The sequence below is a fragment of the Setaria italica genome, chromosome II (genome assembly GCF_000263155.2).
Source record: "Setaria italica strain Yugu1 chromosome II, Setaria_italica_v2.0, whole genome shotgun sequence".
NCBI classification, from domain to species: domain Eukaryota; kingdom Viridiplantae; phylum Streptophyta; class Magnoliopsida; order Poales; family Poaceae; genus Setaria; species Setaria italica.
Window position 1 is genome coordinate 11,637,284 of NC_028451.1, and position 17,586 is coordinate 11,654,869.

Genomic DNA, 17,586 nt, shown 5'->3' on the forward strand with positions numbered 1-17,586 from the left:
TGCTTTTGTAGTTCAGCCCCCCCCCCGATGGGCCCCCCAACCCCTTTTACATATCATGGAAACGGTGGTGCATCAAAAGTGACCGGCGGGTGGGGAGCTTAACTGCAAAAATAATTCCACCACTAACCCCTATCCATTGGATTAGCATCTTCTGACCTTGATTTATAGTTTCTAAGGTTGCACGAGTTAGATGGTTTACACCAGGCCTTGGCCTATGGGTTGTGCTTGGGGTTGACATCTGGGGGCCCATGGAATAATAAGCTGGGCCACTAATCACTAAGAAGACGTACAGTGAAAACTTAGGCCACGACAAGAGCCACACGGCCCAAGTTATTAAAAATCTACTCTTGTAATCTGTGATATGATATCTTTGTTGAGGATGTCACTGTGGAGAAAAAAGAAAGGAAAACTGACTTTACCCTCAAGCAGCTGGTTGCTTGACAACTCATGAAAATTGGAAATCTAATATAGCGATTTAGCTGGCGTCTAGCAAGATGATTGTCAGACATCGTCACAGCGGCAGCCCACGGAGATCAATGTAGCTGGTCTCCAGCAAGAAGATCGTGATGCAATGCATCAACGCCAAAGCAGCAATCGACCGGGTGTAATGGTCGACAGGCCGACAACGTTTCGTTTGGCTGGGTTTGCATGACCATGTCGATGTTGCCACTAATGGGTGAACAGATTAAACAGCAGCTTTAATTAGGAACAGAGAGCCGCTAAGTAGGAATTTAAATATTACATTGGTTTTCAGGATGGTGTTGGCAATAAAATTCATATACATATACATGACGAGCTATCCTTGGTCAGACCAATACATCACACTTGTTGAATTTCATATACTGATGTTTCCTCCTCGTGCCCTTCCCTGTTCCTTCTCCTGATTCCCCACAGGTTTCATATGCTCTTTACTATCTTGAGCACTTTCCACACTACATGCTGGTTCAATCGTAGTCTCCTTGCTTTTAGCCCAAAGCACACTGTAAAGCCCTCCAATCAGAAGAATTCCGCCCAAGATGCTGCTGTTAAGAAAAAAGAAGATTAATTTTTATGGTTCCACCTATTCATTCATGGACAATTAATGCAACTCCGATCCTTGCATTCTAATATTGCGTTCTAGTTACCTTCCAAGGTGGATAATCTCTCCCAAGAAGAAGGAAGAACAGAACATTGTGAAGATAAAGCCGAGCGGCATCCATACAGCGAAGAAGACGGGACCTTTCATCTCCATGCACCATACTTGCAAAAAGTAGGATAACCCGGAAACTACAAATCCCTGACCAATCGTTTTGATCAGCCCGGAAAGAAGAACATCATTAGTTCGTCATTTTTTATGATCAATTTTTGAAACTGTATCAAAGCTACTAAGTTATTAATAACCTGCTGTTTCTTTTGCTCCAGAAAGAAATTAAGACATGCTAGTTATTGCGAATAGTGAAAATAGAGCAACAGTTGAAGGAAGAAGCTGATCATAGTTGTTACTGTGTATATGATGGCGAGCAAGCTGATGTCTGGCCTGAGCTTCCACCTTGTGATGTCCCTCTCGGCCACAGCTGCCACAACCAACGCCTGTACCGTGCTGAAAACGCACTGTATCACAGTCACTAGCATCTTGTTTGGGAACTCCTTCAGCAGCGCAGCCTGAATATAATTGATCAATACATCATGAAGTTCAGAACATACATGAAGACTTTATCTGATGTATACATCGACCATGAACAGACCTGAAAGACGATCCACAGGGACCATGCCAAGTCGCCGGAGAGCTTGAGGAATGTCCCTTTGATCCATGCCGCATGCCCTGTAGAAGAGTAAGCGCGACCAGTTTGGAAGGCACGGTGATGGTTTACAGGGCTGAAAGGTGGCCCAGTAAAGAAGGCGATGACCAGAACTCCTGCAAGGCAGAGCACTACGCCGGTTACCTTGGCCACGCCGTATGGGCTTTTCAGATTTACCACCTCCATCCTGCCCAAGCATATGCAGTTGATTTGCTCCTAGTTAGTATAGGCTGGTGAAATTATATCAATAGACTTGTCGTAGTAGCTAGTGTATACCTTAATAGTAGGGCCAAGCAGAAGGTGGACACAGCTTTGGAATTGCTTATTGCAGATTGCACGGTTGCTGATGTGAACCTCAGCGCTACATTTAACATATTTATCGCAAATGTATTTCTACAATAAGTAAATGATATAATTAGTACATCTTGAAATAATGTATATTACAGCACAGATGCAGCATCATACGACAAGATCTATATGAACAAGGATATACATACATATACCATCACAATTAATTTCATCCTTGCAGAGAAAAATGTTTAATCTGAACCTCAAGATGGTAGAGAAATGTGACACTCGTACCCGATTAAGGCACATAAGAAAAGCTTCGACAGCATCCCAAATGACAAAGAACGGACACTTTTCCTGCAGATTATGTACAAATTGATCGAGCAAGCATGAGGACCTTAGAGGAACATGACTAGTGATCATATGATTAGTTTCCTTGCACTCGACATGTAATGGGTAATTAGTGAATTACTTACCTTTCACGAAAAAACGCAATAGGGACCAGCAGAACAGATGCTGCTGCCTGGCAGTAGAAGGTGAAGACAAAGGTATTAAACCCTTGGTTGAAGGTCGCCTTCAGGACGACAAACATACCGGTGTAGATGACTTGTATGAGGATTGCTACAACATAAGGTTTCTTGGTGTCCATCTGAACATACATGTTCTTGTCTTGGGAGGAGGCAGGAAGCCAGGAAGGATAAGGGAGGAAGGTTTGACTAGTGTCTACAAAGGAGAGAGTACCCTGCTGTACTGGAGAACACCAACTACTTTTAGTTGCCAAGCAAAGCAGCTAGGCAAGATAAGGAAACTAAAGCATAATGAGTTGTTGCCAGCATGTATGCAATTATATAGGCTTCAAGTTTAGGTAAACTGAGAGCAGATAGACGATTACACAAACACTTTTTTTGCGACGACATGTGTACACAAACATTGTAGAAAAGTTCCCTGGGTACGAAGAACAACAAATGAATATCAGGAGGTGTAAACACACGTAGAGGAAGATAGAAAGATATAGATAGATAACCAGCCAGAGGCTGTACCCTAGTATAGTGTATAGCCGGTCGTTTTTACTATCTATATCTTCAGCTCATCCAAGATGATGTTGATCATGTTAATCATGGCACGAGATCTGGAGTTCAAATCTTAACAAGAGTAATTAAATAAAAATATTGCAAATGACTCCTATTTTCACATTAAAATCCTAGTAGACTAACTCTCTGATCTCGATCTATCTCGCTCGCTTTCTTAATTAATTAGTTCATAATGCAATCAAGTTTGCCACAACCTGCCAGCCTTGCCAAAGTGTTCATTATGTATAGTAGTGAGGAATAAGTAGTTGGCCAGTCAGCTATGCATTAAGTAGCAAGATGGTTTTGAATCATTATCGCCATCTACAAAGCAAACAGAAAGACCCTCTTATGTCACACATCAATAAAGTTATAACTTTCACAAATGACATGCATACTTTGAATCTGTATCTTAATTTGATGGGGACCGAAAACGAAAGATGACCAATTGATTCTTCCTGATTATGTTCCCAAGATATACTTTAAAAAGCAACATGTAGTTTCACAAAGTACATTGAGCAGTATACAAAAATACATGTTCACAAAGTGCAAGAAAGATATCTCATCGCTCATTGTATATATGAAGCAACTTCATTATTGACCGATCCTGAAATCTGCGCATGTGATTGGTCAGGATGCTAGCTCATACACTTACTATATAGTACTATAGTTGTTTCCACGAGAGGTTTGTATTTTGTTTATATATGTGAGCTGGCTTACTTCACAAGGTGACAAGTTGAGTAATAAATAATGCGCTTGTCGCCCCCTCACTAAGCATGTGACTGCTAGTTATTCTATCCAATAGCAAAATAATTTGAAAACCTCTTTTAACTTATGAACAAAACGAAAGGCCAGCTTATGGAGAGAAAAGAAAATTTCTCGAAATATGCATCTTACTGTTACTAATGGGAGATACCATTTACAGCCTCTATGTTAATCCGCAGTTCCACGCAGAGACATGCTAAAAAAAGATGAAGCCTAGAAATTCTCACAAAAATTATAAACATCACGCTTTTGTTTCGGTAGACTAATTATCATCATCAATAATAGCCATTGAATATGTTGTGTCCACAAAATTATCTATCTATCCATTATGAAAATAGTCTAATGTGACCACTACATCTACATCTAAATTATCTGCCTCTATCATTTGCTTTTAATTTCTTCCTATCGTTTGCATACTGTTTTCCATATTTGCGTGATCACCTGATGTGCTGAGAATACTGTAAAATTTGCCTGTGTGCAGTCGCATAGGCTGGATATTTATCAATTTTCTAAAAAAGGCTGCATCTATCATTACAAATTAATCTATAGTACCCCCTAATCCTCATTAGAATTACTTACCTATACCATTATTAAAAAATAATATAAAGAAACCCTCTAAATTTATATCTAAATGAATTACTTACTATGCTATAACAATCTAGAGTAACACCTATATCTGCATCTAATTAAATTATTTCAATGTACCATAAATGCATAATGTGTCTCACCATGAAGACAGCATATGCACATATGCAGGAAATGATGAGAATATCCATTGCCATGTCAAAACGCATGGCTCAAGCTAAGGTTTCAACTTGAAGGACTAGAATGGCAACAATAAGGGGTGTGTATGGGAGTCAATAAAATTTGTCACCGACTGAGAAACTTGGCTTATATCCCTGTTTTGACACAAAACACCTCTTTTCTAGCAATTATCAAACTCGAAAGGGGCAAGATAAGAGTCAAACCAAAACCAAACAGCCTCCGGAAAAAATGGAGCTCATGGTTTCAAAACCAGACCCTCCGGCTTTGAAAAATTAGATCCTATGGTTTTGAAAATTGGACCCTCTCTGGTTTCTTCCCAGCTTCCCCACACTGTTTGAAAATTGGACCCTCTGGTTTCTTCCCAACATTGCCACACTATCTTTAGGGGGGAAATGCAAAACAAGATAAATAACATACAAAATTCCAAAGCTTTCAACCATAGCTTCTCATAAACAAGAAGAAACTTCTCCCGATAGATATTCAAAAAGATAGGTTTGAGAGAACTAGCCCCCTTCAATTTCTCAAGACATGGTGCAATATCTTTGGCAAAAGGTACACTCTCCATCAAACAATCTCCAAAGTTCATGAAATTTTCGATGTAGCGTCTCATGAATTTTAAACTTCACCACAAATCTATGGATTTGTCGAAGAATACAAGAAAAGAGGGTACGGGGAAAACTCAAAATCCAACGGTCATTCTTGGATTGGACAGGGGATCGCCCTAGATGTTCTTGCACATGTCCTAGCATCATTCTTCCCCAAGAATGTTTCCTTAAAATGCAGCTAAACAAGATATTAGTCATTCACCCCAAAAAAGCTCCCGATATAGGGAAACTAACAAAATTAGAGATTTAGAAGGTGAGGAATATTGAGAGAAAATTGGATCATTTGATTATTTCAAAATTTAAGATAACAAGCCACTCCTAGCACCACTTAAAGCATTGGATGACAAAATGCTCAAGAACAAAGATGCTATCTTTTCTCCGCCTCTCTATCCAACCCTAGCCAATACTAACAACACAACCCAACCACTCCAAATATGTCTAGGAACCTAGACAAAGACAAAAAAACACCCATACATGAAGTACACAATCTAAATACTCCCAAGGGTAAGATCGTTCATCTTTTTTATCGCTACATTGGAAAAAACCAATACCTTTACGATTTCGCTTCACCTCTATGCAAGCTTCCGAATGATGCCATGCGTCCTACTACTCGCCTCCACTTGGTTTGTAGGCCTCAACCAGCAAAGACAACATTTGGTTTTGAGGTCCGAATTGTCAGGGTCTCTTGTATGCCCTGTGTGGTTTTACTTAGTAGTACTGACGCATGTGAAACCTCCTCCTAGGCCCTGATGCCTTCAAATCTTTTACACTTTCTTTGTTTGACCACTGACTCATGCTTTCAAATCGTCTCATCCTTGACTTGGCCGACATAGTCTTTATCATCCTGTTCTTCTCATGTATCTTGCACTCTCCGTGTGAGCGATATGGATTGCCTACGATTCCACACGGATCAGATGATCCTTTGGTGCGAAGCCTATACTTACTCTTCACCACCACATGCTTTGTTGGCATCAAGATTTCTAATCCCCTTCACCACTGCATTGTACTTTGCACCCAAGCTAGTGCTTTCCCTTTACCTCATAGCTATTAGGAGCTATTAGAAATAAGCATGTTCTTGCAGAATATGAAGTATCACCATTCTAGACGAATTCTCCCAAATCACCTCTGAAGTTTAGCATGAATAATATGTGATAATATTGTAATTTTTCGAGAGTAGGCAATACCTGTAGCTAAGGTTTGAAATTTCAATATTAAAATGGTTTATATACATACATATGCTAGAATATGCAGGAGCAAGAGCTAGCCTTGGTCAGACCAATCGATCACACTTGTTAAACAGCATATGCTGATACTTCCTTGTGCTGTTCCCTACCCTTCATATTCTCCTCAGATTTCCTCTCTTCTATCTCATCTTGTGCACTAAATGTCATATCCGCATCGCCGCATGGTTCAATCACTGTTTCCTTACTTTTAGCCCACAGAACACTGTAAAGTCCTCCAATCAGAAGGATTCCACCTAAAATGCTTCGGTAAGAAAAAGAAAAGAAGGGAATATTATTGGAAGTTCCTCCAACCAGAAGGATTCATTAATGATAGATGAAGTGCATGTGGTTCCAATCTAATAATCGTTCCTAGTTACCTTCCCAGGTGAACAATCTCCCCAAGGAAGAATGAGGAGCAGAACATTGTCAAGACAAAGCAGAGAGGGAACCAGGTATTGACAAAGACAGGGCCTTTCATCTCCAGGCACCACACTTGTAGGTAGTTGCAAACCCCAGTGACTATGAATCCCTGACCAATTGGTTTGATTCACCCAAGCAGCAAGAGGAGAAGATCATTAATTTCCTAATTTTATCTCAGGTTATCAAAGTTACTAGCCTGCAGTTTTCCTATTGTTCTGAACAAGGTCCTTCCTTTCAGAAACAGTTGCTGGAACTGAAAGAAATTATAGATGAAGACGGTACAACTTCTAGCTAGCCTCAATAACAACTGGGCTAAAACTACTTAATTTAGTGGAGACATTTAAAGGAAATACCAGTCCTTATTACCGTATATATGATGGCGAGCAAGCTGACATCTAGCCCTAGCTTCCACCTTGAGGAGTCCCTCTCGGCCACAGCTGCCACGACTAAGGACTGCACTGTGCTAAAAACACACTGTGTCACAGTCACAAGCATCTTGTTTGGGAACTCTTTCAACAGCGCAGCCTGCCAACGGACCAAAAGATCATTAAGTTCATAATAGTTCTATAATTGTTTTGCTTGCAATTGTTGCTTGTACTAGGCTGATGCAAAATCGGCCATGAGCAGACCTGAGCGATGATCCACAGACACCATATGATGTCACCGAGGAGCTTAAGAAACGTCCCTTTGATCCATGTCACCCTCCTCATGGGATTTGAGGAAGTTTGACTAGCATGGAAGGCACGGTGATGGTTTACAGGGCTTAAGGCCGGCCCAGCATAGAATGCGATCACAAAAACTCCAGCAAGGCATATCACTACACCAGTTACCTTGGCTATGCTATATGGATTGCTTAGCTTTACAGACTCCATCCTACACACCATGCAATTAACCACCAAAGAATATATATTTGGGAATTTATATAAATCGGTGTTATGGTAGTTGTGTACCTTAATAGCAAGGCAAAGCAGAAAGTGATGACAGGTTTGGAATTGCCTATCGCGGATTGCACAGTAGCTGATGTCAACCTCAGTGCTACATTTATCAGATTTATGCAAAATGTATTTCTGCAAAAACCAAAAGATATAATTAACTATATATACATCTTCAAAATACATACAATCCAAGGGACCTTTTTCTGAATTATATATCTTTGTTGATTCAAATCTTCATTTATGCCAATCTTTTATCTACATGAATTTATATCGATATTGCATCGAAACATATCACCCAAAGGAAGGTTTTTCTACAATTTAAAAAATTATTGCATTGACTAAAGCTTAAACGGCAGTACATAACAACTTATTTGCACAGACACGAAAGTCATATATATACCATCAAAATTATTTCCATCTTTGAACCAGAAATGGTTAATCTAAACCTGAAGATGATAGAGAAGTGACATTCATACCCAATTAAGGCACATAATAAAAGCTTCATCAGCAGCCCAAACGTCATAGAACTCACATTTTTCCTGTGAGATACAGAGAATCAGAAATAAATTCAGCAGGCATAAGGATCGGGGACTAGCTGTGGAAATTAGTTATGCATGGCTGGTGGCCATGTGATTAATTCCTTTGCACCCAATGCAACTTATAATGGGTTATGAATGAATTGCTTTACCTGCTTACCTTTCACGAAGAAATGCAATAGGCAGCAACAACACAGATGCTGCTGCCTGGCAGTAGAAATTGAAGACATAGGTACTGAACCCCTGGTTGAAGGCTGCCTTGAGGATTACGAACATGCCGGTATAGATGACTTGTATGATGATTGCTACCACGTAAGGCTTCGTGCTCTTCATTTGAATATGCATGTTCTTGTTGGGACACAAAGGAGATTCAAGGGAGGTATGTGGGAAAGGAAGATATGAGAGGAAGGGGAAAGAAGGTGAAGGAGATATGAAGTACCCAGCTGTATGGAGACCGCCAACGCATTGGTTCTTTAGCAAAGCAGCTAGTGAAAAATAGGTTCGTGAGTTGCTGCCAGCGTGTAGGCAACTCTAGGCTTCAAGTGTTACTACCACTGAGGTATAAATACAAACATTATTTTTTGAAAAGATAGATACACACGCAAAACATAGTAGAACAGGCATGGGTAGAAATGACTAATCCAGGTTTATTAGGAACATGAGGAGCTATAAAGACACAGAGATGGAAAAAATATGCATAGCCGACCTATTTCTATTAACTTCAATTCACACAAGGTCCCTAATTGTTTGTCTCGTGAAAGGAAAATTGATAAGAAAATTATTCCCATCACTAGACTAAGACTTTGATGCTTCACTTGCAAGTGTTCCATGCCTTTGATTCTAAACGGACGCTCAGATACACCCTCCCTCTCTCTCCCTCTCTCTCTCCACAGTCCACAACGCCCTTTATAAGTTTCAGCGATCATTTGCATCTCGAAAATATATTTGGACTATTTGGCCATTTCATGGAATAAGCTTGCGGGCACCATACTTCAGTAATAACTCACCAGGCCTTAGCCAAAATGCTCATTAAGTCATTAAGTATAGTTCTCATGAATAAATTAGCTGGCAGTCAACTTTGGGACGCCACCGTACGCATCTCTTGCAGAGCATATATATTCTATTGAACATGGCAGTATAATGTAGTGAAGCAGCAAAAGATGATTTGTCCTACTCGCCTTTAAAAAACGGAGGAAGTATCATTATTGCTGTCAAAAGAAAAACAGAAAGACCCCCTTTAGTCAAACATCAAGAAAAGTATAGCTTTCACAAAGCACATGGATACTTTAAATTTACTGTTTCCAACGGGGAATGCAAAAACTAAAGATGCCTTACTATTACATAAATCAATAAACAAAAGTATAAGTTGGCAGAGCATGTGCAATCCTTAGTCTACTAGAGTATTAGGTAAAGTAGCAAGTCTATTGATTGATCCTGAAATCTTCTAGTCATACAATTGGTCAAATTGCTTGCTCATATTCCCAGAACTTCCCAATTTGTCATTCAAGATTATAATATTTCCTAGCATATGCTTATATTCCCTCTGTAAACAAATATAAGGACTTCTGCAACATTGGAGCCAGGAATACGATGTAGGAGGTGGCCAAACAATCCAAATACATACAGTACAGAAATTTCAATAATTATAGGAGAGACAACACCAAGAGGGAGAAAGATGGAGCGTCAAAAATTACAATCTTACCAGCATTCGGACTTCAACAGCGGACCTGTCATATGCCGCTGGCCAACGTTGACGTTGCATACTTCCTTCTGTCCTCAACGTCTCAATGGGAAGCAGTTCAATGCTCGATGCACGGTTCGAGTGCTGCCAACAGCTGCAGCGAAAAGGGGCAATTCAATTGACAATTGACATTGGTCATTACCTTCTTGAATGCTCTAGCATTCAGTTGCCCTTCAGCTAGCTAGCAGGCCCATAGTTAATTTTTGTCTCTTGCCTACTTGGGCCTTGGAATGGCGCATTGCAACAGCCAACAGCCCATGTGCCCCACACACATAGCAAATACAGCTAGCGAAGCGTGGATCAGCACAAATAAAAAAGAATAAAGTGCATTGCCGGTAACTTCCGGCTCCCTATTCTCAAAATACATATCTGACTTCCTAAATTTAGGCTGGAGTGTTATTTAGATCCTTATACTCTCAGAATGCAGATCTAGCAACCTAAACTTAGCTTCGGGTGTCATCTAGATTTATATACTCTCTAAAAGCAACCATCATCTCAACTAAATTGAAAAAAACTTATTTTTTACATCGATATAATTTAATTATAGTCAAATAAAGTGAATTTCAACTTAATATGTGTGGAGAATATTGTGTGCTGAATCTCGAAAGATTGATGATATTTTACTTTGGAGGCAATATCTTAACTTGCTAGATGCGCATGACAGGCGTGCTCTATTATTCTTGGAAGATCGTTCAAATTTGAATAACTTGTAGTTGCACTTACTAAACTAAAATTAGTGGTTTATAAGATAAATTACTAGATGAATATTAGGAGAAGCTGAAGGGGCAAAAAAACAAAAGAAAATGTGCCAATAGTTGGGGATCGCCCAAAAGCATGGCCACCCTCGAGGTCGGTCAAACCAAGCAACACCACGAGTCCTTGCAAAGCTCACAACTTCGGGAATAACTTCCCGGTTTCGGGTGCCATGTGAGGCTCGGAGCCGAAGGTAAGGTGAATCAACATTCTTCCTAACCTGATAATCCTGCCTTAGCGTCAGTGTGCAGGAAGGAAGACAAGCGCGACCGAGGTTGAGCGAGTTTGGGGCGAGTGGTTGAGGACAACGAAACGCCTGAAGCTCGCTTAGGCCGCTAGCCTCGGGAGGAAAATCACTGGCAAAAAGGCCAAAGCGCCCGAGGTCAGGCTAGGCATCGGGTGCGAAGCTGGGAAGCATGATGGCGTGAGCAACAAAAGGAGCACAAATCATGGAGCCTTGTGAGAGCGGAAATCACGGGACTGTCAGAGTAGCTCTAAAAACGTGACGCATGAATGACCTAAATGTAAGGACACCTACAATGAAGATCAACCGCGAATAGATGCAAAAGATGAAACCCCAAGCAACCCAGAGGATGAACTAGCTTTGGTCTTGAGGCACCTTGAAGAAATGGAAAGGCAGAAGGAAAGGTTCGCACAGAAAATGCAAGCTCAAGGAGAAGCAGCCAACAAGGCAGAAATGTTGAACGAGGCCAAAAAGCAGTTAGAAGAGTTACAACGAGAATTAAAGGAACTCGAGTACCTTCAAAGCACACAGCAACAACCAATGTCGCCATCTACCCAAGCCTTCAACACTGGTTCTACACGGATCATATACACCAACCCCAACTTTAGTCCGCACGACCCTCCACCTGCAATGAATACATATGGAGTCTTTGACAAGAGCTCCCCACTGCCAATCGGACTTCAAACTGCCCCATGGCCTGCCACCAACAAGTCAATTGCCTTGCCTAAGTTCAATGGCTAGACAGATCCGCGCCAATTTCTAATGAGCTACGAAGCTGCTGTAGCCTCGGCTGGGGGGGACGATGTCGTGCTAGCAAAATCATTTATCATAGCTTGCAAAGGGGCAGCACTAAACTGGTACTGACTGCTACCTCCACACTCAGTATGCAGTTGGGTAGATTTGAAAACGAAGTTAACTCAGAACTTCCAAGGCTTCCATCAAACCATGACTGACGAAGCTGACCTTTTCCATTGCAAACAAAAAGATAAAGATCCCCTCGCCAGCTACGTCAAGAGATTTGTACAGCTTCGGTCGCATATGCCACATGTGGCTGATTGTGTCGCGATTTCAGCATGCATCGTGGGGCTCAACCTAGGACCGATAGCATCGAAGCTAACAAGAAAGAAACCAAAAACAATGGAAGCACTATTCGCGGAGCTGGAGAAATACATCGGGTCAGATGAAGACCACAGACAAAGGGTGGCCGAAAGGAACAGTCACAGGCAAACAGAAAAAAGTAGAAATTGGCAGGCTTCGCCGTATAACCGCACACAGAATCAACCCCACCGTGTGATGACAATCGAAGGCAATCAGCCCTCGCACCAAACCCAAAATCACAACCACAACCAAGCTCAAAACTAGCACCGCCAAAACCATAACAACTTCACCAACAACCACAGAGGTGGACACAACGGCAGAGGAAGAGGCCAAAGCAATGGCCCTCCGAAGCCAAATAATCAGCCCAAACAACAAAGGCCATTTCATTGCATATTCCATGGAAAGCAGTTCAATCATGCAACTGATTGGTGTCCCATAACTCTGGAAGCCGCAAAAAGAGAGGTGGAAAAGAAAGCAGCCGAAAAAGTCGCAAAAGCACCAAAAACCATCCATCACACAACCTTCTACCCACATCCAACATATTACCCAAGCCCAGCTAGCCTCGCAAACTTCCAATCACCGATAACCTGGAAACCTTCGCACACCTTCCAACCACAAATCCAACCACAAAACACAAACATACCACCTTAGCCTCGCCACCAGATACCGCTACCACCACCAAACTTGCCAAACAAAATCCTAAAAGCTAATCCAAACCCACCAAGCAGCAATCCTAATGCAATACCAACTTACGGCACAATAATACCTATCTCCGGAGGGTCTTCACAATCTGAGTTTTGCGAAGAAAACTCCAACCCCATACCAACCTTCGGCACGATAATGCCAATCACTGGCCGATCCACCCTCGAGTTTGAAAACAAAAGGCAGAAGCGAGAATACTGCAGGCAAGTAAACACCATCATCCTCAGTGGCTCCCCAGCGAAGCCAGAATGGGCGCACATGCCAATCACCTTCATAGAGAAGGATTTCACATTGAAAATAGTCTCGCATAATGATGCGATGGTGATACAGACAATTATTGCAAATTGGAAGATAGGGAAAGTCTTGGTTGATACAGGAAGCTCTACAGATATCATATTCACCAATACCTTCAGAGAGATGAAGATTAACCCTCACCTCCTTGAGCCAGTCGAAGTCCCATTACTTGGTTTCGATGGCAGACTAGTTAAAGCTCTTGGAAAAATTTCCCTGCCAGTGTTGTTTGGAAACCTCGACAACGCGAGAACAGAGCACATCACTTTTGATGTGGTTGAAATGTGCTACCCCTACTTTGCCATCCTCGGATGAGGTTTCATAAACAAAATTGATGCAACCATCAGACAGCTCTTCCTCTGTATGAAACTGCCAGCCGTCAAAAGAGTGATCACTATGTATGGAGATCAGCAAACGGCAAGAAACATTGAGAGGGGTTCAACCCCGGGACAAAAGAATGTCCACCATCTCGCAGCTGCAAGTGAAGCTGAAGAGCACGAAACGAAGAAGCCCTATGTCGAGCCCAAGAGAGACAGAGAGAAAATAAAGATAAGTGTGGATGGTGAAACCAAAAGAGTCCTCTTGGACGGTTACATTGCCGACAGGTACGTCACTATCGGAGCTAACCTCGAACCCAGAGAAGAGCATGAGCTGATTGCATTTCTAAACAAGAACAAAGATGTCTTCGCCTGGTCCGCAAGCAATCTCCAAGGGGTAGACAGAGAGATTATTGAGCACAGCCTCGACATTAGACTAGGGGCAAAGCTAAAAAAGCAAAAGCTAAGAAAAATGTCTGACGAGAAGGTCCACGCAGTAAAAGCAGAAGTGGATAGACTACTCGAGGCAAATTTGATCAGACCCATCCTCTATCCAGAATGGCTTGCCAACACTGTACCTGTCAGGAAAAAGAATGGCAGATGGAGAATGTGTATCAATTTCACAGATTTGAACAAAGCTTGCCCCAAAGACGATTACCCGTTAGAAAGGGTTGACAAAGTTGTGGATGATGCTGCCAACAGTGAAATGCTCTCGCTATTGGACTTATTCTCGGGCTATCACCAAATTAGAATAAAAAAGGAAGATGAAGGAAAAACAGGCTTCGTGACACCATTCGAAACATTCTACTTTGTGCGAATGCCGGAGGGACTCAAAAATGCAGGACAAACATTCTCCAGAATGACCACAATCGTACTAGGAAACCAGCTTCGTAGGAACATTCTTGCTTACATCGATGACATAGTCGTCAAAAGTGACAAAAGGGCTGATCACATCCATGACCTCGCCAAAACCTTCGCCAACCTGAGGGCAGCAAATCTGAGACTAAACCGTGAGAAGTGTGTATTTGGGGTTCAGCGAGGCAAGGTACTGGGCTGTCTAGTCACCACCAAGGGCATTGAGGCCAACCCCGACAAAATTCAGGCACTCCTCGATATGAGGGAGCCAACTTTGGTCAAGGACATTTAGTGGCTGACTGGAAGGGTGGCCGCCCTCAACAAATTTATCCCCCGTGCTGCAGAGCGAAGACTACCTTTCTTCAAGGTCTTACGAAGCTCCAAAACCTTTGAGTGGGAGGAAGAGAAGCACCAAGCATTCTAAGAACTCAAAGACTACCTGCAGTCTATGACAAAGTTATCCCCCCCCCCCCCCCCCGAGCCCAAGTCACCACTGCTGCTCTACGTCTCAGCTTCGGGCACGGCGGTAAGCGCCACCCTGATTCAGGAGAAGGAAATCGACGGCAAACTAAAGCAAATTCTAGTTTACTTCGCATCTGAGGCCCTCAGTGGCTCGAAGATACACTATTCAGAGTTGGAGAAAATTGCTTATGCAGTGGTGATGGCAGCACGCAAACTGCATCATTACTTCGAGGGACAAAGGATTGTGGCTGTCACAAACCAACCTCTCCACGATCGTTTCTCCAATAGGGAAGCTTCAGGCAGAATTGCTAAGTGGGCATCTGAACTGTCAGAGTTCGTGGTTGATTTTGAAAGAAGAAGCACCATAAAGTCCCAAGTCTTGGCTGATTTCATCGTTGACTGGACATCTCCAAAAGTCCATCGCGACGACGTTGAAACACCTTGGGTCTTTTATTGTGACGGCGCCTGGTGCGACAAAGGGGCTGGAATAGCAGCAATTGTAACCTCGCCAACTGGCGTAAAAATAAGGTACGCCGCGAGGCTAAAATTCCCCGAAGGAACAAGATCAACAAACAATACGACCGAGTACGAGACGTTGCTTATGGCATTAAGAAAGATGAAAGCTCTAGGGCAATAGGCCTTCATAGTGAAAACAGACTCTAAATTGATCAAAGAGCACATTGAAAAAGACAGCGAGGCTAAAGAGCCAAAGCTAGTGAAGTATCTCACAGCGGTCAGAACAATGGAAAAACATTTCAGGGGACAAAGGTCAAATTCTCCTTGGTTTACCACCCGCAATCAAACGGCGTGGTAGAAAGAGCTAATGGCTTAATCTTCGCTGCAATCAAGAAATGTCTATTCGACCAGAAGAAGGGAAAATGGGTCGATGAGCTACCGAAGGTAATTTGGTTGCACAACACTACCCAGTCCCGAGCTACAGGCTTCATGCAATTCAGGCTACTTTTTAGCTCCGAAGCCGTAACACCAGAAGAAATCAAAAACAACAGCCTGCGAGTCGTGTGCACTAAGGACATCCAGGATGTCATCAAGATCGAAAAGGATATGATCGAGTTTGACATCATTCAAGCTTTGGACAACATTGATTAATACCAAAAAGAAACTAGGAGATGGAGAGACAAGAAAGTGTTGCATAGAGAAATCAAAATCGGTGACCTTGTCATAAAAAGAAAGAAGAATTGGGAAAACCTTGGCAAACTGCAGGAAGCATGGGAAGGACTGTACATTGTTACAAAAAGTAACAGGCTAGGTTCTTTTCATCTGGCGGACCAACTCGGCACGGAGTTGCCACATTCTTGGAACATAGACAGCCTGCGAAAATACTATCTATAGAGATCCGTCACCTTTGGCTTGTTGAACTATAAACAATGCCGAAGGCAACAACTTTACTTTCTTTTTTGCATTTACTTTTCATGTCATAGAGTTTGGATTGTACTCTTTTCCTTGCTAGGGGGGCTCCATTCTGGAGGCAAGGTTTCTAACAAGGCAGATCCATGTAAAAATTCCCGATGCATAATAAAGTAAAGTTCCCCCTATAGTCGCTTTCACAGAGCAACAACAAGTTGCGTGACCTCGCGCTTTCATGTGGAGGAAAGTATGTTTTCTATTCACAAAGCAACAACAAGTTGCGTGACCTCGCGCTTTCACGCGGAGGAGAAAAGTATGTTTCCATTCACAGAGCAACAACAAGCTGCGTGACTTCGCGCTCTCACGCGGAGGAGAAAAGTACGTTTTCCATTCAGAGAGCAAAAACAAGTTGCGTAACCTCGTGCCTCGTATTGTTATAAAATGCGCTAGATGCGCAAATTAAGTGTTATAAACTTCTCTCCCCCCACTTGGGTAAGCTAGCCTACTCTCCACACCGGCAACGCCCTTAGCAAAAGCTTTTCACCAATCCCGCTTCGCCCGAAGCAACCATTCTCAAAGACAGGCCCACCTCAGCGCGCTCTCTTTTCTCGCGAAAGCCTGAGGGGGGTGACATTTTTTATAAAGGACTACCCTTGCCTGCCTTTTATGAGAAAGGATCGCAGTTTCAGCTCAACAAACCTAAAGAGGGGAGGGTGACATTTTTTCAAAAAAAAGAGACATGCTAGCTTTTCCTCAACCTTCTGCAAGGATGAACCGCAACTTCGGCTAGGCGAAACAAACCTAAAGGGGGGGCAATTCCCTTTGGCAAAATCAATGCTCCCTCCGCCCCCCGTGAGGACTACTTGAAGCTTCGACTTGCCACCCTATTCACGAAGCTCTGGCAAAATACTTTACACCAAGAAAAGTCACAACACAAACTCAAGTTGAAGCAACCCTAAGTTGCGATATCAACCAAACTCTCGTTGTCTTCTAAGTCAGCAAAACCTAGTTTCAAGTTTTGTACTGACTTATCTACTTTGTAGCATAAAGCGCGCTCCAGCCATTTTTTCCTTTCCAAAAAACAATCAAAATATTACAAAGTTTCCACCTTGGGTCATAACCTTTCTTCTCCTTGCCAACTACTCTTTTCCATCCCCCGAACGATAATGCAACGCACCATAACGACGGGAAACATTCCGAGTTACAATCTGCCCAAATTCCTTATCAAACAGGACCCCCGCTTCAGCCTACCTCTCCCTCTCACCTCCCACAGATCCCGGGGGGGTGATGTTTCAAAAGAAAAGCTCCAAGCCCCCGCAAAACAAAAAGCACAAGTATGGGCCTTATCTTGCACTACGCGCGGATCTGTGCGCAAC

General features: G+C 42.4%; 2 protein-coding genes across 4 annotated transcripts; both read right to left on the reverse strand.

Moving 5' to 3' along the window:
- Positions 1 to 677: 677 nt before the first annotated feature.
- On the reverse strand, positions 678 to 4,494 carry LOC101764119 (WAT1-related protein At5g64700). Of its 2 annotated transcripts, none has more exons than XM_012843896.2 (7): positions 2,543 to 4,494; positions 2,361 to 2,423; positions 2,055 to 2,171; positions 1,725 to 1,965; positions 1,483 to 1,641; positions 1,125 to 1,276; positions 678 to 1,022 (listed from the first exon to the last, which is right to left on the reverse strand). In XM_012843896.2, the coding sequence occupies exons 1-7, from the start codon at positions 2,725 to 2,727 to the stop codon at positions 836 to 838; spliced, it is 1,104 nt and encodes a 367-aa protein (XP_012699350.1). In that variant the 5' UTR covers positions 2,728 to 4,494; the 3' UTR covers positions 678 to 835. The 2 variants fall into 2 exon arrangements, with proteins under 2 accessions (XP_012699350.1, XP_004956062.1); XM_004956005.2 differs by having other exon boundaries at positions 678 to 1,019; positions 2,543 to 4,433.
- Positions 4,495 to 5,184: 690 nt separating this feature from the next.
- On the reverse strand, positions 5,185 to 8,855 carry LOC101764525 (WAT1-related protein At5g64700). Of its 2 annotated transcripts, none has more exons than XM_004956006.3 (7): positions 8,543 to 8,855; positions 8,323 to 8,385; positions 7,862 to 7,978; positions 7,541 to 7,784; positions 7,278 to 7,436; positions 6,869 to 7,020; positions 5,185 to 6,753 (listed from the first exon to the last, which is right to left on the reverse strand). In XM_004956006.3, the coding sequence occupies exons 1-7, from the start codon at positions 8,725 to 8,727 to the stop codon at positions 6,561 to 6,563; spliced, it is 1,113 nt and encodes a 370-aa protein (XP_004956063.1). In that variant the 5' UTR covers positions 8,728 to 8,855; the 3' UTR covers positions 5,185 to 6,560. The 2 variants fall into 2 exon arrangements, with proteins under 2 accessions (XP_004956063.1, XP_012699362.1); XM_012843908.2 differs by having other exon boundaries at positions 6,569 to 6,745.
- Between the last annotated feature and the right edge of the window lie 8,731 nt (positions 8,856 to 17,586).